General features: G+C 47.0%; 1 protein-coding gene across 1 annotated transcript in view; it reads right to left on the bottom strand.

Annotated features, from left to right (window-relative positions):
- Nucleotides 1-938: 938 nt before the first annotated feature.
- Nucleotides 939-24,362, bottom strand: part of arl11 (ADP-ribosylation factor-like 11) — a 23,788-nt gene continuing 364 nt past the window's right edge. The window contains exons 2-5 of the mRNA XM_030130593.1: nt 24,288-24,353; nt 23,576-23,691; nt 23,246-23,423; nt 939-1,695 (exon numbers count right to left, since the gene is read on the bottom strand). Coding sequence (XP_029986453.1) covers nt 1,567-1,695; nt 23,246-23,423; nt 23,576-23,691; nt 24,288-24,353 — 489 coding nt within the window. The 3' untranslated portion in view covers nt 939-1,566. The remainder of the gene's footprint in view (nt 1,696-23,245; nt 23,424-23,575; nt 23,692-24,287; nt 24,354-24,362) is intronic.

Genomic DNA, 24,362 nt, shown 5'->3' with positions numbered 1-24,362 from the left:
CAACACTGGCTTTGGATTCATTCATTTGTCCTGAACTAATGAGTTCCACAAGTGGGACAAACAGTTTGAACTGCAGCCCTAACGTTAGCTTAGCTTAGCCTAGCTTAGCATAATGGCTTCATTCCTCTGCTCAGACGTAGCCAGGCTTTTAGAGGTGATCTGTAGTATTTTAGGAGTGATTTGGGTCAGTTCAGTTCTCCTAATCATTCCTTTAGTCCGCTGGGGTCAATATGATCACAAACTGAGGCTCAGATCATGGTCATGTGACTTACTGCAGGAAGAACATCTGGGAAATAAAAACTAATGCAAAGCTAAAACGCTAAAGCAAAGCTAATTTAGCGCATGCATCCCTTCAACAAAAAGATTTTCCAACTTCCGTCAACACAACAGTCCACAGATTGTATGAGTGCAGTAAGTCGCAGATCTGAAGAAATAATTAGAGAGAATCGGATTTGACAAAATCACTGAGAAAAGACGACAAATCACCCTTAAAAAACTGGATATGTGTGACCATGGAAATGCAGTGACTATGCTAAGCTAAGCTAACAGACGGGCTAAGCTAAGCTAACAGAAGGTCTAAGCTAAGCTAACAGAAGGGCTAAGCTAACAGAAGGGCTTAGATAAGCTAACAGAAGGGCTAAGCTAAGCTAACAGAAGGTCTAAGCTAAGCTAACAGAAGGGCTAAGCTAAGCTAACAGAAGGCTAAGCTAAGCTAACAGAAGGGCTGCCAGAACCCAATAAACATTTGTCATGTAAACCTTTATTAAGGTTTAATGTTTCCATGGAAACAGAAAAGAAAATACTTTAGTTCTGAATTAATTTCTTCTGGAAAAATAAAATGGATTTAAAAAACACATCATGTAACCGTACCCAAAGTGATGCACCGGCCTCAGCGGTGTTAACAATTTATGTTGAGTTAGTTTTTTAGTTCACTTCCTGTTTTATTTTGGTGAGGGGTTGTGTTCACTTCCTGTTTTATTTTGCTGGTTTCGGTGCTCTGTGTGCTCTGCTTCTGGTCAATTACAGACCACATGTCACTGGTCACAGACAAACAAATTTTGATTCTTTTCACACGTTTATTTAATGACAACGAGAATTTACCATGACTACGTTTAACAGAACAGACACGAAAACTCCAAATCTGACACGATCACGAATGATCGTGATTTTACCGCAGCCCTGAAGGACAAACCACACCCACAAACCACAAAACACACAAGAAAAAGGTGGAGCCTTTAAAGGGCGGAACCTGCTGAGTGGACAGTGTTTCTGACAGGAAGAGGGGCGGGGCTTCTGTCCAATCAGCATCCTGGTCCTGGTCCTGGTCCTGGTCCCAGCAGGTACAGACCTTTAAGGGCCAGAGGTCTATGTCAGACCTCGAAAATCCAGGTCCAGTGGTCTGACCCTGAACCTGGACCTAAATAATCCAGGTCCAGTGGTCTGACCCTGGACCTGGACCTGTAGATCTGGTCTTGGTGGTCTGACCCTGAACCTGGACCTGCAGATCTGGTCTTGGTGGTTTGACCCTGGACCTGGACCTGCAGATCTGGTCTTGGTGGATGTGATTCAGTTCTTCTTGATCATCTTGTTGATGGAGGTGAAGGCCTGGTTTAGACCCAGACCCTGTAGAGCACTGCAGGCCTGGATCTGCCACCGACGACCCACAAGACCAGGGAGGTCCAGGAGAGTGGACACCTGCAAACAAAAAAACAAACAAGCACAAATAAACAAACAAACAAGCACAAACAAACAAAGCAAACACAAACAAACAAACAAACACAAACAAACAAACAAACAAACAAACAAACACAAACAAACAAATAAACAAGCACAAACAAACAAAACAAACACAAACAAGCACAAATAAACAAACAAACAAGCACAAAATAACAAACACAAACAAACAAACAAAACAAACACAAACAAGCACAAATAAACAAACAAGCACAAACAAACAAGCACAAACAAACAAGTACAAACAAGCATAAATAAACAAACACAAACACACAAGCACAAATAAACAAACAAACAATCAAGCACAAACAAACAAACAAACAAGCACAAATAAACAAAACAAACACAAACAAACAAGCATAAAAAATAAACAAACAAACAAGCACAAACAAACAAACAAACAAGCACAAATAAACAAGCACACACAAACAAACAAACAAACAAACACAAACAAACAAAACAAACAAGCACAAATAAACAAACGCAAACAAACAAACAAACAAACAAGCACAAACAAACAAGCACAAACAAACAAGCACAAACAAACAAGCACAAACAAGCATAAATAAACAAAACAAACACAAACAAACAAGCACAAATAAACAAACAAACATACAAGCTCAAATAAAACAAACACAAACAAACAAACACAAACAAACAAGTACAAACAAACAAACAAGCTCAAATAAACAAACAAACAAGCACAAATAAACACAACAAACACAAACAAACAAGCACAAAAAATAAACAAACAAACAAGCACAAATAAACAAAACAGACACAAACAAACAAACAAGCACAAATAAACAAACAAACAAGCACAAATAAACAAACACAAACAAAAACCCCCACAAATAAACAAAACAAACACAAACAAACAAGCACAAATAAACAAACAAACAAACAAACACAAATTAACAAAACAAACAAACAAACAAACATAATATGTACACTACTTGTCCACAGTTTTAGACCAGCCCAGTTTGTTCCAGTTTGTTCCAGTTTGTCTCAGCTTGTTCCAGTTTTTCCCAGTTTGTCCCAGTTTGTCCCAGTTTGTTCCAGTTTGTCCCAGTTTGTTCCAGTTTGTCCCAGATTGTCTCAGTTTGTCCCAGATTGTCTCAGTTTGTTCCAGTTTGTTCCAGTTTGTCTCAGTTTGTCCCAGTTTGTCCCAGATTGTCTCAGTTTGTTCCAGTTTGTCCCAGTTTGTTCCAGTTTGTTCCAGTTTGTTCCAGTTTGTCCCAGTTTGTCTCAGTTTGTCCCAGTTTGTCCCAGATTGTCTCAGTTTGTTCCAGTTTGTTCCAGTTTGTCCCAGTTTGTCCCAGATTGTCTCAGTTTGTTCCAGTTTGTTCCAGTTTGTCTCAGTTTGTTCCAGTTTGTTCCAGTTTGTTCCAGTTTGTTCCAGTTTGTCTCAGTTTGTTCCAGTTTGTTCCAGTTTGTCCCAGTTTGTTCCAGTTTGTTCCAGTTTGTCCCAGTTTGTTCCAGTTTGTCCCAGTTTGTCTCAGTTTGTCCCAGTTTGTCCCAGATTGTCTCAGTTTGTTCCAGTTTGTTCCAGTTTGTCTCAGTTTGTTCCAGTTTGTCCCAGTTTGTCTCAGTTTGTTCCAGTTTGTCCCAGTTTGTTCCAGTTTGTCCAAGTTTGTTCCAGTTTGTCTCAGTTTGTCCCAGTTTAGTGAACAGCTGTAAATGGTCCACAGCTCAAAGTGAACTGACAGAGGTCAAAAGGTCAGGTTTCAGAAAACTGACCAATAATGTCCATGTAGAATTCTTCAGAGTGGAACCAGACATGGGTTGAAAGTGAAAGCAGTTCTGCAGCAGTGGAGGGGGATCCAGTCTGGAAAGTTGTTGGTTCCATTCCTGCAGGTGTCCCAGTGTTTGTGAACTCCTTCCACCCCCTGTGTGTGCAGAACTGTGGAACCATACTGATGGAACAGCATTAGAACAGGACTGGACTGAAGGAAGGAAGGAGTGTGGGACTAGAAAAAAGAAAAGAGGAAAAGACCCCAGAAAGGAGGGATGGTGTCAACCTGAAGGAGGAGTCTGAAGGAGTCTGATGGAGTCTGATGAGTCTGAAGGAGTCTGATGGAGTCTGATGAGTCTGAAGGAGTCTGATGAGTCTGATGAGTCTGAAGGAGTCTGAAGGAGTCTGACGAGTCTGATGAGTCTGAAGGAGTCTGATGAGTCTGAAGGAGTCTGATGGAGTCTGATGGAGTCTGATGGAGTCCGATGAGTCTGATGAGTCTGATGGAGTCTGATGAGTCTGAAGGAGTCTGATGGAGTCTGATGAGTCTGATGGAGTCTGAAGGAGTCTGATGGAGTCTGATGAGTCTGAAGGAGTCTGATGAGTCTGAAGGAGTCTGATGAGTCTGAAGGAGTCTGATGGAGTCTGATGAGTCTGAAGGAGTCTGATGAGTCTGAAGGAGTCTGATGAGTCTGATGAGTCTGAAGGAGTCTGAAGGAGTCTGATGGAGTCTGATGAGTCTGATGGAGTCTGATGAGTCTGAAGGAGTCTGATGGAGTCTGATGAGTCTGATGGAGTCTGATGAGTCTGAAGGAGTCTGAAGGAGTCTGATGAGTCTGAAGGAGTCTGATGGAGTCTGATGAGTCTGATGGAGTCTGAAGGAGTCTGATGGAGTCTGATGAGTCTGATGAGTCTGATGGAGTCTGATGAGTCTGATGAGTCTGAAGGAGTCTGATGAGTCTGATGAGTCTGAAGGAGTCTGAAGGAGTCTGATGAGTCTGATGAGTCTGAAGGAGTCTGATGAGTCTGATGAGTCTGATGAGTCTGAAGGAGTCTGAAGGAGTCTGACGAGTCTGATGAGTCTGAAGGAGTCTGATGAGTCTGAAGGAGTCTGATGGAGTCTGATGGAGTCTGATGGAGTCCGATGAGTCTGATGAGTCTGATGGAGTCTGATGAGTCTGAAGGAGTCTGATGGAGTCTGATGAGTCTGATGGAGTCTGAAGGAGTCTGAAGGAGTCTGATGAGTCTGAAGGAGTCTGATGAGTCTGAAGGAGTCTGATGGAGTCTGAAGGAGTCTGATGAGTCTGATGAGTCTGAAGGAGTCTGATGAGTCTGAAGGAGTCTGAAGGAGTCTGATGAGTCTGAAGGAGTCTGAAGGAGTCTGATGAGTCTGAAGGAGTCTGATGGAGTCTGATGAGTCTGATGGAGTCTGATGAGTCTGAAGGAGTCTGATGGAGTCTGATGAGTCTGAAGGAGTCTGATGAGTCTGATGGAGTCTGAAGGAGTCTGATGGAGTCTGATGAGTCTGATGGAGTCTGATGAGTCTGAAGGAGTCTGATGAGTCTGAAGGAGTCTGATGGAGTCTGAAGGAGTCTGATGAGTCTGAAGGAGTCTGATGGAGTCTGAAGGAGTCTGAAGGAGTCTGATGAGTCTGAAGGAGTCTGATGGAGTCTGATGAGTCTGAAGGAGTCTGATGGAGTCTGAAGGAGTCTGGAGGAGTCTGATGGAGTCTAAAGGAGTCTGATGGAGTCTGAAGGAGTCTGATGGAGTCTGAAGGAGTCTGACGAGTCTGATGAGTCTGAAGGAGTCTGAAGGTGTCTGATGGAGTCTGAAGGAGTCTGATGAGTCTGAAGGAGTCTGATGGAGTCTGAAGGAGTCTGAAGGAGTCTGATGAGTCTGAAGGAGTCTGATGGAGTCTGATGAGTCTGAAGGAGTCTGATGGAGTCTGAAGGAGTCTGGAGGAGTCTGATGGAGTCTAAAGGAGTCTGATGGAGTCTGAAGGAGTCTGATGGAGTCTGAAGGAGTCTGAAGGTGTCTGATGGAGTCTGAAGGAGTCTGATGGAGTCTGAAGGAGTCTGAAGGAGTCAGGTGGAGTCTGATGGAGTCTGAAGGAGTCTGAAGGAGTCTGATGAGCCTGAGGGAGCCTGGTGGAGTCTGAAGGAGTCTGATGGAGTCTGATGAGTCTGAAGGAGTCTGAAGGAGTCTGATGGAGTCTGAAGGAGTCTGATGAGTCTGAAGGAGTCTGATGGAGTCTGATGAGTCTGATGGAGTCTGATGAGTCTGAAGGAGTCTGAAGGAGTCTGATGAGTCTGAAGGAGTCTGATGGAGTCTGATGGAGTCTGAAGGAGTCTGATGGAGTCTGATGGAGTCTGATGAGTCTGATGGAGTCTGATGAGTCTGAAGGAGTCTGAAGGAGTCTGATGAGTCTGAAGGAGTCTGATGAGTCTGAAGGAGTCTGATGGAGTCTGATGAGTCTGATGGAGTCTGAAGGAGTCTGATGGAGTCTGAAGGAGTCTGATGGAGTCTGATGAGTCTGAAGGAGTCTGATGAGTCTGAAGGAGTCTGATGGAGTCTGAAGGAGTCTGATGAGTCTGAAGGAGTCTGAAGGAGTCTGATGAGTCTGAAGGAGTCTGATGGAGTCTTATGAGTCTGATGGAGTCTGATGAGTCTGAAGGAGTCTGATGGAGTCTGATGAGTCTGAAGGAGTCTGATGAGTCTGATGGAGTCTGAAGGAGTCTGATGGAGTCTGATGAGTCTGATGGAGTCTGATGAGTCTGAAGGAGTCTGATGGAGTCTGAAGGAGTCTGATGAGTCTGATGGAGTTTGAAGGAGTCTTATGAGTCTGAAGGAGTCTGATGAGTCTGAAGGAGTCTGATGGAGTCTGATGAGTCTGAAGGAGTCTGATGGAGTCTGAAGGAGTCTGGAGGAGTCTGATGGAGTCTAAAGGAGTCTGATGGAGTCTGAAGGAGTCTGATGGAGTCTGAAGGAGTCTGACGAGTCTGATGAGTCTGAAGGAGTCTGATGGAGTCTGAAGGAGTCTGAAGGTGTCTGATGGAGTCTGAAGGAGTCTGATGGAGTCTGAAGGAGTCTGAAGGAGTCAGGTGGATTCTGACGAGTCTGATGAGTCTGAAGGAGTCTGATGAGTCTGAAGGAGTCTGATGAGTCTGAAGGAGTCTGATGGAGTCTGATGAGTCTGAAGGAGTCTGATGAGTCTGATGGAGTCTGAAGGAGTCTGATGGAGTCTGATGAGTCTGATGGAGTCTGATGAGTCTGAAGGAGTCTGATGGAGTCTGAAGGAGTCTGATGAGTCTGATGGAGTCTGAAGGAGTCTGATGAGTCTGAAGGAGTCTGATGAGTCTGAAGGAGTCTGATGGAGTCTGATGAGTCTGAAGGAGTCTGATGGAGTCTGAAGGAGTCTGGAGGAGTCTGATGGAGTCTAAAGGAGTCTGATGGAGTCTGAAGGAGTCTGATGGAGTCTGAAGGAGTCTGACGAGTCTGATGAGTCTGAAGGAGTCTGATGGAGTCTGAAGGAGTCTGAAGGAGTCTGAAGGTGTCTGATGGAGTCTGAAGGAGTCTGATGGAGTCTGAAGGAGTCTGATGAGTCTGAAGGAGTCTGATGAGTCTGAAGGAGTCTGATGGAGTCTGATGGAGTCTGATGGAGTCTGATGGAGTCCGATGAGTCTAATGAGTCTGATGGAGTCTGATGAGTCTGAAGGAGTCTGAAGGAATCTGATGAGTCTGAAGGAGTCTGATGAGTCTGAAGGAGTCTGATGGAGTCTGATGGAGTCTGAAGGAGTCTGATGGAGTCTGATGAGTCTGAAGGAGTCTGATGAGTCTGAAGGAGTCTGATGAGTCTGAAGGAGTCTGATGGAGTCTGAAGGAGTCTGATGAGTCTGATGAGTCTGAAGGAGTCTGATGAGTCTGAAGGAGTCTGAAGGAGTCTGATGAGTCTGAAGGAGTCTGATGGAGTCTGATGAGTCTGATGGAGTCTGATGAGTCTGAAGGAGTCTGATGGAGTCTGATGAGTCTGAAGGAGTCTGATGAGTCTGAAGGAGTCTGATGGAGTCTGAAGGAGTCTGATGAGTCTGAAGGAGTCTGATGGAGTCTGAAGGAGTCTGAAGGAGTCTGATGAGTCTGAAGGAGTCTGATGGAGTCTGATGAGTCTGAAGGAGTCTGATGGAGTCTGAAGGAGTCTGGAGGAGTCTGATGGAGTCTAAAGGAGTCTGATGGAGTCTGAAGGAGTCTGATGGAGTCTGAAGGTGTCTGATGGAGTCTGAAGGAGTCTGATGGAGTCTGAAGGAGTCTGAAGGAGTCAGGTGGAGTCTGAAGGAGTCTGAAGGAGTCTGATGAGCCTGAGGGAGCCTGGTGGAGTCTGAAGGAGTCTGATGGAGTCTGATGAGTCTGAAGGAGTCTGATGGAGTCTGAAGGAGTCTGATGAGTCTGAAGGAGTCTGATGGAGTCTGAAGGAGTCTGATGAGTCTGAAGGAGTCTGAAGGAGTCTGATGAGTCTGAAGGAGTCTGATGGAGTCTGATGAGTCTGATGGAGTCTGATGAGTCTGAAGGAGTCTGATGAGTCTGATGAGTCTGAAGGAGTCTGATGGAGTCTGATGAGTCTGATGGAGTCTGAAGGAGTCTGATGGAGTCTGATGGAGTCTGAGGAGTCTGATGGAGTCTGATGAGTCTGAAGGAGTCTTAAGGAGTCTGATGAGTCTGAAGGAGTCTGATGAGTCTGAAGGAGTCTGATGGAGTCTGATGAGTCTGATGGAGTCTGAAGGAGTCTGATGGAGTCTGAAGGAGTCTGATGGAGTCTGATGAGTCTGAAGGAGTCTGATGAGTCTGAAGGAGTCTGATGAGTCTGAAGGAGTCTGATGGAGTCTGAAGGAGTCTGATGAGTCTGAAGGAGTCTGAAGGAGTCTGATGAGTCTGAAGGAGTCTGATGGAGTCTGATGAGTCTGATGGAGTCTGATGAGTCTGAAGGAGTCTGATGGAGTCTGATGAGTCTGATGGAGTCTAATGAGTCTGAAGGAGTCTGAAGGAGTCTGATGAGTCTGAAGGAGTCTGATGGAGTCTGATGAGTCTGATGGAGTCTGAAGGAGTCTGATGGAGTCTGATGAGTCTGATGGAGTCTGATGAGTCTGATGAGTCTGATGGAGTCTGATGAGTCTGATGAGTCTGAAGGAGTCTGATGAGTCTGATGAGTCTGAAGGAGTCTGAAGGAGTCTGATGAGTCTGATGAGTCTGAAGGAGTCTGATGAGTCTGATGAGTCTGAAGGAGTCTGAAGGAGTCTGACGAGTCTGATGAGTCTGAAGGAGTCTGATGAGTCTGAAGGAGTCTGATGAGTCTGAAGGAGTCTGATGGAGTCTGATGAGTCTGAAGGAGTCTGATGAGTCTGATGGAGTCTGAAGGAGTCTGATGGAGTCTGATGAGTCTGATGGAGTCTGATGAGTCTGAAGGAGTCTGATGGAGTCTGAAGGAGTCTGATGAGTCTGATGGAGTCTGAAGGAGTCTGATGAGTCTGAAGGAGTCTGATGAGTCTGAAGGAGTCTGATGGAGTCTGATGAGTCTGAAGGAGTCTGATGGAGTCTGAAGGAGTCTGGAGGAGTCTGATGGAGTCTAAAGGAGTCTGATGGAGTCTGAAGGAGTCTGATGGAGTCTGAAGGAGTCTGACGAGTCTGATGAGTCTGAAGGAGTCTGATGGAGTCTGAAGGAGTCTGAAGGAGTCTGAAGGTGTCTGATGGAGTCTGAAGGAGTCTGATGGAGTCTGAAGGAGTCTGAAGGAGTCAGGTGGAGTCTGATGAGTCTGAAGGAGTCTGAAGGAGTCTGATGGAGTCTGATGAGTCTGATGGAGTCTGATGAGTCTGAAGGAGTCTGATGGAGTCTGATGAGTCTGATGGAGTCTGATGAGTCTGAAGGAGTCTGAAGGAGTCTGATGAGTCTGAAGGAGTCTGATGGAGTCTGATGAGTCTGATGGAGTCTGAAGGAGTCTGATGGAGTCTGATGAGTCTGATGGAGTCTGATGAGTCTGATGAGTCTGATGGAGTCTGATGAGTCTGATGAGTCTGAAGGAGTCTGAAGGAGTCTGATGAGTCTGATGAGTCTGAAGGAGTCTGATGAGTCTGATGAGTCTGAAGGAGTCTGAAGGAGTCTGACGAGTCTGATGAGTCTGAAGGAGTCTGATGAGTCTGAAGGAGTCTGATGGAGTCTGATGGAGTCTGATGGAGTCCGATGAGTCTGATGAGTCTGATGGAGTCTGATGAGTCTGAAGGAGTCTGAAGGAGTCTGATGAGTCTGAAGGAGTCTGATGAGTCTGAAGGAGTCTGATGGAGTCTGATGAGTCTGATGGAGTCTGAAGGAGTCTGATGGAGTCTGATGAGTCTGAAGGAGTCTGATGAGTCTGAAGGAGTCTGATGGAGTCTGAAGGAGTCTGATGAGTCTGATGAGTCTGAAGGAGTCTGATGAGTCTGATGGAGTCTGAAGGAGTCTGATGAGTCTGAAGGAGTCTGAAGGAGTCTGATGAGTCTGAAGGAGTCTGATGGAGTCTGATGAGTCTGATGGAGTCTGATGAGTCTGAAGGAGTCTGATGGAGTCTGATGAGTCTGAAGGAGTCTGATGAGTCTGATGGAGTCTGAAGGAGTCTGATGGAGTCTGATGAGTCTGATGGAGTCTGATGAGTCTGAAGGAATCTGATGAGTCTGAAGGAGTCTGATGAGTCTGAAGGAGTCTGATGGAGTCTGAAGGAGTCTGAAGGAGTCTGATGAGTCTGAAGGAGTCTGATGGAGTCTGATGAGTCTGAAGGAGTCTGATGGAGTCTGAAGGAGTCTGGAGGAGTCTGATGGAGTCTAAAGGAGTCTAAAGGAGTCTGATGGAGTCTGAAGGAGTCTGATGGAGTCTGAAGGTGTCTGATGGAGTCTGAAGGAGTCTGAGTGAGTCTGAAGGAGTCTGAAGGAGTCAGGTGGAGTCTGAAGGAGTCTGAAGGAGTCTGATGAGCCTGAGGGAGCCTGGTGGAGTCTGAAGGAGTCTGATGGAGTCTGATGAGTCTGAAGGAGTCTGAAGGAGTCTGATGGAGTCTGAAGGAGTCTGATGAGTCTGAAGGAGTCTGATGGAGTCTGAAGGAGTCTGATGAGTCTGAAGGAGTCTGAAGGAGTCTGATGAGTCTGAAGGAGTCTGATGGAGTCTGATGAGTCTGATGGAGTCTGATGAGTCTGAAGGAGTCTGATGAGTCTGATGAGTCTGAAGGAGTCTGATGGAGTCTGATGAGTCTGATGGAGTCTGAAGGAGTCTGATGGAGTCTGATGGAGTCTGATGAGTCTGATGGAGTCTGATGAGTCTGAAGGAGTCTGAAGGAGTCTGATGAGTCTGAAGGAGTCTGATGAGTCTGAAGGAGTCTGATGGAGTCTGATGAGTCTGATGGAGTCTGAAGGAGTCTGATGGAGTCTGAAGGAGTCTGATGGAGTCTGATGAGTCTGAAGGAGTCTGATGAGTCTGAAGGAGTCTGATGAGTCTGAAGGAGTCTGATGGAGTCTGAAGGAGTCTGATGAGTCTGAAGGAGTCTGAAGGAGTCTGATGAGTCTGAAGGAGTCTGATGGAGTCTGATGAGTCTGATGGATTCTGATGAGTCTGAAGGAGTCTGATGGAGTCTGATGAGTCTGATGGAGTCTAATGAGTCTGAAGGAGTCTGAAGGAGTCTGATGAGTCTGAAGGAGTCTGATGGAGTCTGATGAGTCTGATGGAGTCTGAAGGAGTCTGATGGAGTCTGATGAGTCTGATGGAGTCTGATGAGTCTGATGAGTCTGATGGAGTCTGATGAGTCTGATGAGTCTGAAGGAGTCTGATGAGTCTGATGAGTCTGAAGGAGTCTGAAGGAGTCTGATGAGTCTGATGAGTCTGAAGGAGTCTGATGAGTCTGATGAGTCTGAAGGAGTCTGAAGGAGTCTGACGAGTCTGATGAGTCTGAAGGAGTCTGATGAGTCTGAAGGAGTCTGATGGAGTCTGATGGAGTGTGATGGAGTCCGATGAGTCTGATTAGTCTGATGGAGTCTGATGAGTCTGAAGGAGTCTGAAGGAGTCTGATGAGTCTGAAGGAGTCTGATGAGTCTGAAGGAGTCTGATGGAGTCTGATGAGTCTGATGGAGTCTGAAGGAGTCTGATGGAGTCTGATGAGTCTGAAGGAGTCTGATGAGTCTGAAGGAGTCTGATGGAGTCTGAAGGAGTCTGATGGAGTCTGATGAGTCTGATGGAGTCTGAAGGAGTCTGATGGAGTCTGAAGGAGTCTGATGGAGTCTGATGAGTCTGAAGGAGTCTGATGAGTCTGAAGGAGTCTGATGGAGTCTGAAGGAGTCTGATGAGTCTGAAGGAGTCTGAAGGAGTCTGATGAGTCTGAAGGAGTCTGATGGAGTCTGATGAGTCTGATGGAGTCTGATGAGTCTGAAGGAGTCTGATGGAGTCTGATGAGTCTGAAGGAGTCTTATGAGTCTGATGGAGTCTGAAGGAGTCTGATGGAGTCTGAAGGAGTCTGATGAGTCTGAAGGAGTCTGATGAGTCTGAAGGAGTCTGATGGAGTCTGATGAGTCTGATGGAGTCTGAAGGAGTCTGATGGAGTCTGATGAGTCTGAAGGAGTCTGATGAGTCTGAAGGAGTCTGATGAGTCTGAAGGAGTCTGATGGAGTCTGAAGGAGTCTGATGAGTCTGATGAGTCTGAAGGAGTCTGATGAGTCTGATGGAGTCTGAAGGAGTCTGATGAGTCTGAAGGAGTCTGAAGGAGTCTGATGAGTCTGAAGGAGTCTGATGGAGTCTGATGAGTCTGATGGAGTCTGATGAGTCTGAAGGAGTCTGATGGAGTCTGATGAGTCTGATGGAGTCTAATGAGTCTGAAGGAGTCTGAAGGAGTCTGATGAGTCTGAAGGAGTCTGATGGAGTCTGATGAGTCTGATGGAGTCTGAAGGAGTCTGATGGAGTCTGATGAGTCTGATGGAGTCTGATGAGTCTGATGAGTCTGATGGAGTCTGATGAGTCTGATGAGTCTGAAGGAGTCTGATGAGTCTGATGAGTCTGAAGGAGTCTGAAGGAGTCTGATGAGTCTGATGAGTCTGAAGGAGTCTGATGAGTCTGATGAGTCTGAAGGAGTCTGAAGGAGTCTGACGAGTCTGATGAGTCTGAAGGAGTCTGATGGAGTCTGATGGAGTCCGATGAGTCTGATGAGTCTGATGGAGTCTGATGAGTCTGAAGGAGTCTGAAGGAGTCTGATGAGTCTGAAGGAGTCTGATGAGTCTGAAGGAGTCTGATGGAGTCTGATGAGTCTGATGGAGTCTGAAGGAGTCTGATGGAGTCTGATGAGTCTGAAGGAGTCTGATGAGTCTGAAGGAGTCTGATGAGTCTGAAGGAGTCTGATGGAGTCTGAAGGAGTCTGGAGGAGTCTGATGGAGTCTAAAGGAGTCTGATGGAGTCTGAAGGAGTCTGATGGAGTCTGAAGGTGTCTGATGGAGTCTGAAGGAGTCTGATGGAGTCTGAAGGAGTCTGAAGGAGTCAGGTGGAGTCTGAAGGAGTCTGAAGGAGTCTGATGAGCCTGAGGGAGCCTGGTGGAGTCCGAAGGAGTCTGATGGAGTCTGATGAGTCTGAAGGAGTCTGAAGGAGTCTGATGAGTCTGAAGGAGTCTGATGGAGTCTGATGAGTCTGATGGAGTCTGAAGGAGTCTGATGGAGTCTGATGAGTCTGATGGAGTCTGATGAGTCTGATGAGTCTGATGGAGTCTGATGAGTCTGATGAGTCTGAAGGAGTCTGAAGGAGTCTGATGAGTCTGATGAGTCTGAAGGAGTCTGATGAGTCTGATGAGTCTGAAGGAGTCTGAAGGAGTCTGACGAGTCTGATGAGTCTGAAGGAGTCTGATGAGTCTGAAGGAGTCTGATGGAGTCTGATGGAGTCTGATGGAGTCTGATGGAGTCCGATGAGTCTGATGAGTCTGATGGAGTCTGATGAGTCTGAAGGAGTCTGAAGGAGTCTGATGAGTCTGAAGGAGTCTGATGAGTCTGAAGGAGTCTGATGGAGTCTGATGAGTCTGATGGAGTCTGAAGGAGTCTGATGGAGTCTGATGAGTCTGAAGGAGTCTGATGAGTCTGAAGGAGTCTGATGAGTCTGAAGGAGTCTGATGGAGTCTGAAGGAGTCTGATGAGTCTGATGAGTCTGAAGGAGTCTGATGAGTCTGATGGAGTCTGAAGGAGTCTGATGAGTCTGAAGGAGTCTGAAGGAGTCTGATGAGTCTGAAGGAGTCTGATGGAGTCTGATGAGTCTGATGGAGTCTGATGAGTCTGAAGGAGTCTGATGGAGTCTGATGAGTCTGAAGGAGTCTGATGAGTCTGATGGAGTCTGAAGGAGTCTGATGGAGTCTGATGAGTCTGATGGAGTCTGATGAGTCTGATGGAGTCTGATGAGTCTGAAGGAGTCTGATGAGTCTGAAGGAGTCTGATGGAGTCTGAAGGAGTCTGATGAGTCTGAAGAAGTCTGATGGAGTCTGAAGGAGTCTGAAGGAGTCTGATGAGTCTGAAGGAGTCTGATGGAGTCTGATGAGTCTGAAGGAGTCTGATGGAGTCTGAAGGAGTCTGGAGGAGTCTGATGGAGTCTAAAGGAGTCTGATGGAGTCTGAAGGAGTCTGATGGAGTCTGAAGGTGTCTGATGGAGTCTGAAGGAGTCTGATGGAGTCTGAAGGAGTCTGAAGGAGTCAGGTGGAGTCTGAAGGAGTCTGAAGGAGTCTGATGAGCCTGAGGGAGCCTGGTGGAGTCCGAAGGAGTCTGATGGAGTCTGATGAGTCTGAAGGAGTCTGAAGGAGTCTGATGGAGTCTGAAGGAGTCTGATGAGTCTGAAGGAGTCTGATGGAGTCTGAAGGAGTCTGATGAGTCTGAAGGAGTCTGAAGGAGTCTGATGAGTCTGAAGGAGTCTGATGGAGTCTGATGAGTCTGATGGAGTCTGATGAGTCTGAAGGAGTCTGATGAGTCTGATGAGTCTGAAGGAGTCTGATGGAGTCTGATGAGTCTGATGGAGTCTGAAGGAGTCTGATGGAGTCTGATGGAGTCTGATGAGTCTGATGGAGTCTGATGAGTCTGAAGGAGTCTGAAGGAGTCTGATGAGTCTGAAGGAGTCTGTGAGTCTGAAGGAGTCTGATGGAGTCTGATGAGTCTGATGGAGTCTGAAGGAGTCTGATGGAGTCTGAAGGAGTCTGATGGAGTCTGATGAGTCTGAAGGAGTCTGATGAGTCTGAAGGAGTCTGATGGAGTCTGATGAGTCTGATGGAGTCTGATGAGTCTGAAGGAGTCTGATGGAGTCTGATGAGTCTGATGGAGTCTAATGAGTCTGAAGGAGTCTGAAGGAGTCTGATGAGTCTGAAGGAGTCTGATGGAGTCTGATGAGTCTGATGGAGTCTGAAGGAGTCTGATGGAGTCTGATGAGTCTGATGGAGTCTGATGAGTCTGATGAGTCTGATGGAGTCTGATGAGTCTGATGAGTCTGAAGGAGTCTGATGAGTCTGATGAGTCTGAAGGAGTCTGAAGGAGTCTGATGAGTCTGATGAGTCTGAAGGAGTCTGATGAGTCTGATGAGTCTGAAGGAGTCTGAAGGAGTCTGACGAGTCTGATGAGTCTGAAGGAGTCTGATGAGTCTGAAGGAGTCTGATGGAGTCTGATGGAGTCTGATGGAGTCTGATGGAGTCCGATGAGTCTGATGAGTCTGATGGAGTCTGATGAGTCTGAAGGAGTCTGATGAGTCTGAAGGAGTCTGATGAGTCTGAAGGAGTCTGATGGAGTCTGATGAGTCTGATGGAGTCTGAAGGAGTCTGATGGAGTCTGATGAGTCTGAAGGAGTCTGATGAGTCTGAAGGAGTCTGATGAGTCTGAAGGAGTCTGATGGAGTCTGAAGGAGTCTGATGAGTCTGATGAGTCTGAAGGAGTCTGATGAGTCTGAAGGAGTCTGATGGAGTCTGAAGGAGTCTGATGAGTCTGAAGGAGTCTGAAGGAGTCTGATGAGTCTGAAGGAGTCTGATGGAGTCTGATGAGTCTGATGGAGTCTGATGAGTCTGAAGGAGTCTGATGGAGTCTGATGAGTCTGAAGGAGTCTGATGAGTCTGATGGAGTCTGAAGGAGTCTGATGAGTCTGATGGAGTCTGATGAGTCTGAAGGAGTCTGATGAGTCTGAAGGAGTCTGATGAGTCTGAAGGAGTCTGATGGAGTCTGAAGGAGTCTGATGAGTCTGAAGGAGTCTGAAGGAGTCTGATGAGTCTGAAGGAGTCTGATGGAGTCTGATGAGTCTGATGGAGTCTGATGAGTCTGAAGGAGTCTGATGAGTCTGATGAGTCTGAAGGAGTCTGATGGAGTCTGATGAGTCTGATGGAGTCTGAAGGAGTCTGATGGAGTCTGATGGAGTCTGATGAGTCTGATGGAGTCTGATGAGTCTGAAGGAGTCTGAAGGAGTCTGATGAGTCTGAAGGAGTCTGTGAGTCTGAAGGAGTCTGATGGAGTCTGATGAGTCTGATGGAGTCTGAAGGAGTCTGATGGAGTCTGATGAGTCTGAAGGAGTCTGATGAGTCTGAAGGAGTCTGATGAGTCTGAAGGAGTCTGATGGAGTCTGAAGGAGTCTGATGAGTCTGATGAGTCTGAAGGAGTCTGATGAGTCTGAAGGAGTCTGATGGAGTCTGAAGGAGTCTGATGAGTCTGAAGGAGTCTGAAGGAGTCTGATGAGTCTGAAGGAGTCTGATGGAGTCTGATGAGTCTGATGGAGTCTGATGAGTCTGAAGGAGTCTGATGGAGTCTGATGAGTCTGAAGGAGTCTGATGAGTCTGATGGAGTCTGAAGGAGTCTGATGAGTCTGATGGAGTCTGATGAGTCTGAAGGAGTCTGATGAGTCTGAAGGAGTCTGATGAGTCTGAAGGAGTCTGATGGAGTCTGAAGGAGTCTGATGAGTCTGAAGGAGTCTGAAGGAGTCTGATGAGTCTGAAGGAGTCTGATGGAGTCTGATGAGTCTGATGGAGTCTGATGAGTCTGAAGGAGTCTGATGAGTCTGATGAGTCTGAAGGAGTCTGATGGAGTCTGATGAGTCTGATGGAGTCTGAAGGAGTCTGATGGAGTCTGATGGAGTCTGATGAGTCTGATGGAGTCTGATGAGTCTGAAGGAGTCTGAAGGAGTCTGATGAGTCTGAAGGAGTCTGTGAGTCTGAAGGAGTCTGATGGAGTCTGATGAGTCTGATGGAGTCTGAAGGAGTCTGATGGAGTCTGAAGGAGTCTGATGGAGTCTGATGAGTCTGAAGGAGTCTGATGAGTCTGAAGGAGTCTGATGAGTCTGAAGGAGTCTGATGGAGTCTGAAGGAGTCTGATGAGTCTGAAGGAGTCTGAAGGAGTCTGATGAGTCTGAAGGAGTCTGATGGAGTCTGATGAGTCTGATGGAGTCTGATGAGTCTGAAGGAGTCTGATGGAGTCTGATGAGTCTGATGGAGTCTAATGAGTCTGAAGGAGTCTGAAGGAGTCTGATGAGTCTGAAGGAGTCTGATGGAGTCTGATGAGTCTGATGGAGTCTGAAGGAGTCTGATGGAGTCTGATGAGTCTGATGGAGTCTGATGAGTCTGATGAGTCTGATGGAGTCTGATGAGTCTGATGAGTCTGAAGGAGTCTGATGAGTCTGATGAGTCTGAAGGAGTCTGAAGGAGTCTGATGAGTCTGATGAGTCTGAAGGAGTCTGATGAGTCTGATGAGTCTGAAGGAGTCTGAAGGAGTCTGACGAGTCTGATGAGTCTGAAGGAGTCTGATGAGTCTGAAGGAGTCTGATGGAGTCTGATGGAGTCTGATGGAGTCTGATGGAGTCCGATGAGTCTGATGAGTCTGATGGAGTCTGATGAGTCTGAAGGAGTCTGAAGGAGTCTGATGAGTCTGAAGGAGTCTGATGAGTCTGAAGGAGTCTGATGGAGTCTGATGAGTCTGATGGAGTCTGAAGGAGTCTGATGGAGTCTGATAAGTCTGAAGGAGTCTGATGAGTCTGAAGGAGTCTGATGAGTCTGAAGGAGTCTGATGGAGTCTGAAGGAGTCTGATGAGTCTGATGAGTCTGAAGGAGTCTGATGAGTCTGAAGGAGTCTGATGGAGTCTGAAGGAGTCTGATGAGTCTGAAGGAGTCTGAAGGAGTCTGATGAGTCTGAAGGAGTCTGATGGAGTCTGATGAGTCTGATGGAGTCTGATGAGTCTGAAGGAGTCTGATGGAGTCTGATGAGTCTGAAGGAGTCTGATGAGTCTGATGGAGTCTGAAGGAGTCTGATGAGTCTGATGGAGTCTGATGAGTCTGAAGGAGTCTGATGAGTCTGAAGGAGTCTGATGGAGTCTGAAGGAGTCTGATGAGTCTGAAGGAGTCTGATTGAGTCTGAAGGAGTCTGATGGAGTCTGATGAGTCTGAAGGAGTCTGATGGAGTCTGATGAGTCTGAAGGAGTCTGATGGAGTCTGAAGGAGTCTGGAGGAGTCTGATGGAGTCTAAAGGAGTCTGATGGAGTCTGAAGGAGTCTGATGGAGTCTGAAGGAGTCTGACGAGTCTGATGAGTCTGAAGGAGTCTGATGGAGTCTGAAGGAGTCTGAAGGTGTCTGATGGAGTCTGAAGGAGTCTGATGGAGTCTGAAGGAGTCTGAAGGAGTCAGGTGGAGTCTGATGGAGTCTGAAGGAGTCTGAAGGAGTCTGATGAGCCTGAGGGAGCCTGGTGGAGTCTGAAGGAGACTGATGGAGTCTGATGGAGTCTGAAGGAGTCTGATGGAGTCTGAAGGAGTCTGATGAGTCTGAAGGAGTCTGATGGAGTCTGAAGGAGTCTGATGAGTCTGAAGGAGTCTGAAGGAGTCTGATGAGTCTGAAGGAGTCTGATGGAGTCTGATGAGTCTGATGGAGTCTGATGAGTCTGAAGGAGTCTGAAGGAGTCTGATGAGTCTGAAGGAGTCTGATGGAGTCTGATGAGTCTGATGGAGTCTGAAGGAGTCTGATGGAGTCTGATGGAGTCTGATGAGTCTGATGGAGTCTGATGAGTCTGAAGGAGTCTGAAGGAGTTTGATGAGTCTAAAGGAGTCTGATGAGTCTGAAGGAGTCTGATGGAGTCTGATGAGTCTGATGGAGTCTGAAGGAGTCTGATGGAGTCTGATGAGTCTGAAGGAGTCTGATGAGTCTGAAGGAGTCTGATGAGTCTGAAGGAGTCTGAAGGAGTCTGATGAGTCTGAAGGAGTCTGATGAGTCTGAAGGAGTCTGATGGAGTCTGATGAGTCTGAAGGAGTCTGATGGAGTCTGAAGGAGTCTGGAGGAGTCTGATGGAGTCTAAAGGAGTCTGATGGAGTCTGAAGGAGTCTGATGGAGTCTGATGAGTCTGATGGAGTCTGAAGGAGTCTGAAGGAGTCTGAAGGTGTCTGATGGAGTCTGAAGGAGTCTGATGGAGTCTGAAGGAGTCTGAAGGAGTCAGGTGGAGTCTGATGGAGTCTGAAGGAGTCTGAAGGAGTCTGATGAGTCTGAGGGAGCCTGGTGGAGTCTGAAGGAGTCTGATGGAGTCTGAAGGAGTCTGAAGGAGTCTGATGGAGTCTGAAGGAGTCAGGTGGAGTCTGATGGAGTCTGAAGGAGTCTGAAGGAGTCTGAAGGAATCTGAAGGAGTCTGAAGGAGTCTGGTGGAGTCTGAAGGAGCCTTGTTGGCTTGTGGGACTCCAGAGTCAGCTGATGGGTATTGACAGGACAGGTGCGCCGCAGCCTGAGGGGCGGAGGAGAGACCTTGGGTCTGGGTGGAGTTTGAGGAGGCCGTAGAGGAGGACTATGGGCACCTCAGGAGGTGAAGCAGTGCACCACCAACACTGTTTCCAGTGGAAGTGGGAGGAGCTGACCTCCACTGGGGGTGTGGTTGGACGGTGGAAGGAATACTGGGAGGAGCTCCTGAATCCCTCTGTCACATCTTCCATGGAGGAAGCAGAGGCTGAGCTCTGAGGTGGACTGGTCCAGGTCTCAGAGGTGGACTGGTCCATCACCCAAGCTGAAATCTTCTACTGCAGACTACTGAAGACTGGAAGAAGACTACTGCAGACTAGTGCAGACTACTAAAGACTGTAAGAAGACTACTGCAGACTAGTGCAGACTACTAAAGACTGGAAGAAGACTACTGCAGACTAGTGCAGACTACTGAAGACTGGAAGAAGACTACTGCAGACTAGTGCAGACTACTAAAGACTGGAAGAAGACTACTGCAGACTACTGCAGACTACTGAAGACTGGAAGAAGACTACTGCAGACTAGTGCAGACTACTAAAGACTGGAAGAAGACTACTGCAGACTAGTGCAGACTACTAAAGACTGGAAGAAGACTACTGCAGACTAGTGCAGACTACTAAAGACTGGAAGAAGACTACTGCAGACTAGTGCAGACTACTGAAGACTGGAAGAAGACTACTGCAGACTAGTGCAGACTACTAAAGACTGGAAGAAGACTACTGCAGACTAGTGCAGACTACTGAAGACTGGAAGAAGACTACTGCAGACTAGTGCAGACTACTAAAGACTGGAAGAAGACTACTGCAGACTACTGCAGACAACTGAAGAGTGGAAGAAGACTACTGCAGACTAGTGCAGACTAGTGCAGACTACTAAAGACTGGAAGAAGACTACTGCAGACTACTGCAGACTACTGAAGACTGGAAGAAGACTACTACAGACTACTGCAGACTACTGCAGACTAGTGCAGACTACTAAAGACTGGAAGAAGACTACTGCAGACTACTGAAGACTGGAAGAAGACTACTGCAGACTAGTGCAGACTACTACAGACTACTGAAGACTGGAAGAAGACTACTGCAGACTAGTGCAGACTACTGAAGACTGGAAGAAGACTACTGCAGACTAGTGCAGACTAGTGCAGACTACTGAAGACTGGAAGAAGACTACTGCAGACTAGTGCAGACTAGTAAAGACTGGAAGAAGACTACTGTAGACTACTGCAGACTAGTGCAGACTACTGCAGACTAGTGCAGACTACTGAAGACTGGAAGAAGACTAGTGCAGACTAGTGCAGACTACTGCAGACTAGTGCAGACTACTGAAGACTGGAGGAAGACTACTGCAGACTAGTGCAGACTACTAAAGACTGGAAGAAGACTACTGTAGACTAGTGCAGACTACTAAAGACTGGAAGAAGACTAGTGTAGACTAGTGCAGACTACTAAAGACTGGAAGAAGACTACTGTACACTAGTGCAGACTACTAAAGACTGGAAGAAGATCAGTGCAGACTAGTGCAGATTACTGAAGACTGGAAGAAGACTAGTGCAGACTAGTGCAGATTACTGAAGACTGGAAGAAGACTACTGCAGACTAGTGCAGACTACTAAAGACTGGAAGAAGACTACTGCAGACTACTGCAGACTACTGAAGACTGGAAGAAGACTACTGCAGACTAGTGCAGACTACTAAATACTGGAAGAAGACTACTGCAGACTAGTAGGGACTACTAAAGACTGGAAGAAGACTACTGCAGACTAGTGCAGACTACTGAAGACTGGAAGAAGACTACTGCAGACTAGTGCAGACTACTAAAGACTGGAAGAAGACTACTGCAGACTAGTGCAGACTACTGAAGACTGGAAGAAGACTACTGCAGACTAGTGCAGACTACTAAAGACTGGAAGAAGACTAGTGCAGACTAGTGCAGACTACTGCAGACTAGTGCAGACTACTGAAGACTGGAAGAAGACTACTGCAGACTAGTGCAGACTACTAAAGACTGGAAGAAGACTACTGCAGACTACTGCAGACTACTGAAGACTGGAAGAAGACTACTGCAGACTAGTGCAGACTACTAAAGACTGGAAGAAGACTACTGCAGACTAGTGCAGACTACTAAAGACTGGAAGAAGACTACTGCAGACTAGTGCAGACTACTAAAGACTGGAAGAAGACTACTGCAGACTAGTGCAGACTACTGAAGACTGGAAGAAGACTACTGCAGACTAGTGCAGACTACTAAAGACTGGAAGAAGACTACTGCAGACTAGTGCAGACTACTGAAGACTGGAAGAAGACTACTGCAGACTAGTGCAGACTACTAAAGACTGGAAGAAGACTACTGCAGACTACTGCAGACAACTGAAGAGTGGAAGAAGACTACTGCAGACTAGTGCAGACTAGTGCAGACTACTAAAAACTGGAAGAAGACTACTGCAGACTACTGAAGACTGGAAGAAGACTACTACAGACTACTGCAGACTACTGCAGACTAGTGCAGTTTACTAAAGACTGGAAGAAGACTACTGCAGACTACTGAAGACTGGAAGAAGACTACTGCAGACTAGTGCAGACTACTACAGACTACTGAAGACTGGAAGAAGACTACTGCAGACTAGTGCAGACTACTGAAGACTGGAAGAAGAGTACTGCAGACTAGTGCAGACTAGTGCAGACTACTGAAGACTGGAAGAAGACTACTGCAGACTAGTGCAGACTACTAAAGACTGGAAGAAGACTACTGTAGACTACTGCAGACTAGTGCAGACTACTGCAGACTAGTGCAGACTACTGAAGACTGGAAGAAGACTAGTGCAGACTAGTGCAGACTACTGCAGACTAGTGCAGACTACTGAAGACTGGAGGAAGACTACTGCAGACTAGTGCAGACTACTAAAGACTGGAAGAAGACTACTGTAGACTAGTGCAGACTACTAAAGACTGGAAGAAGACTAGTGTAGACTAGTGCAGACTACTAAAGACTGGAAGAAGACTACTGTAGACTAGTGCAGACTACTAAAGACTGGAAGAAGATCAGTGCAGACTAGTGCAGATTACTGAAGACTGGAAGAAGACTAGTGCAGACTAGTGCAGATTACTGAAGACTGGAAGAAGACTACTGCAGACTAGTGCAGACTACTAAAGACTGGAAGAAGACTACTGCAGACTACTGCAGACTACTGAAGACTGGAAGAAGACTACTGCAGACTAGTGCAGACTACTAAATACTGGAAGAAGACTACTGCAGACTAGTAGGGACTACTAAAGACTGGAAGAAGACTACTGCAGACTAGTGCAGACTACTGAAGACTGGAAGAAGACTACTGCAGACTAGTGCAGACTACTAAAGACTGGAAGAAGACTACTGCAGACTAGTGCAGACTACTGAAGACTGGAAGAAGACTACTGCAGACTAGTGCAGACTACTAAAGACTGGAAGAAGACTACTGCAGACTAGTGCAGACTACTGCAGACTAGTGCAGACTACTAAAGACTGGAAGAAGACTACTGCAGACTACAGAAGACTGGAAGAAGACTACTGCAGACTAGTGCAGACTACTACAGACTACTGAAGACTGGAAGAAGACTACTGCAGACTAGTGCAGACTACTAAAGACTGGAAGAAGACTACTGTAGACTACTGCAGACTAGTGCAGACTACTGCAGACTAGTGCAGACTACTGAAGACGGGAGGAAGACTACTGCAGACTAGTGCAGACTACTAAAGACTGGAAGAAGACTACTGTAGACTTGTGCAGACTACTAAAGACTGGAAGAAGACTAGTGTAGACTAGTGCAGACTACTAAAGACAGCAAGAAGACTACTGTAGACTAGTGCAGACTACTAAAGACTGGAAGAAGACTAGTGCAGATACTAAAGACTGGAAGAAGATCAGTGCAGACTACTGCAGACTACTGAAGACTGGAAGAAGACTAGTGCAGATACTAAAGACTGGAAGAAGACTAGTGCAGACTAGTACGGACTACTAAAGACTGGTGCAGACTGTTCTGCTCAGCGGTTCCTGTACCTCTCTGATGGTCATGCTGTTGGGCAGATCCTTCTTGTTTGCTAGAACCATCAATGGAACTCCTCTTAACTTCTCATCACTCAGAATCTTCTTCAGAGCTTTTTGAGCCTCAGACATCCGAGCATGATCAGAGGAGTCCACCACGAAGACTAGAACCTGACAGTCATCCAGGTAGAACCTGAAGAAGAAGAACAAGAACCTTTAGAACCTGAAGACTAGAACCTGACAGTCATCCAGGTAGAACCTGAAGAAGAAGAAGAAGAATATTAAAACCCTACAGAGCAGAACCTTTCAGATGTTCTCAGTAGAACCTGTGTCCATAGAACCCACCTCCAGTTGGTTCTCATGCTCTTCTGTCCTCCTACGTCCCACACAGTCAGACTGGTCTTCTTGTCCAGGTCCAGGTTCCCAACATTGAAGCCGATGGTGGGGGAGGTGTCCATGACCTGTGGAACCAGATGGAACCTCAGACCTAGAACCACCAAATAGGGAACCTCAGACCTAGAACCATCTGCAGATGGAACCTCAGACCTGGAACCATCTACAGACGGAACCTCAGACCTACAACCACCTACAGACGGAACCTCAGACCTCATTCCTGGAACCACCTAGATGTTCTGCTGAGCAGATCCACTTGATGTGGACCACCTGGTTTGTGTTGAACCCCATCCAGAGCTGAATGACCCCAAATGTACTGGTCCTCCAAAACCCTCAGACCCTCTGCCCCTCAGACCCTCTGACCCTTAGACCCTCAGACCTTCAGACCCTCTGACCCTTAGACCTTCTGGCCCTCAGACCCTCTGACCCTCAGACCCTCAGACCCTTAGACCCTCTGACCCTCAGACCCTCAGACCCTCAGACCCTTAGACCCTCTGACCCTCAGACCCTCAGACCCTCTGACCCTCAGACCCTCTGACCCTCTGACCCTCAGACTGTCTACATAAAAACTGCTTGTATTTCCATTTCAGTTCTTTTGATTTCAGAAAGCCTGAACCCTAGACCAGGTTCAGGGTGGACCCAGACCAGGTCCAGGTGTACTCACCTGTCCTGTAAGCAGGTGGGCCAGCAGAGTCGACTTCCCAGCGGAGTCCAGGCCCATCAGGATCACCTGCACAGA

The sequence above is a fragment of the Sphaeramia orbicularis genome, unplaced genomic scaffold (assembly GCF_902148855.1).
Source record: "Sphaeramia orbicularis unplaced genomic scaffold, fSphaOr1.1, whole genome shotgun sequence".
Lineage (NCBI taxonomy): Eukaryota > Metazoa > Chordata > Actinopteri > Kurtiformes > Apogonidae > Sphaeramia > Sphaeramia orbicularis.
Note: the sequence above shows the minus strand (reverse complement) of the source record. Positions and strands in the feature narration are given on the sequence as shown.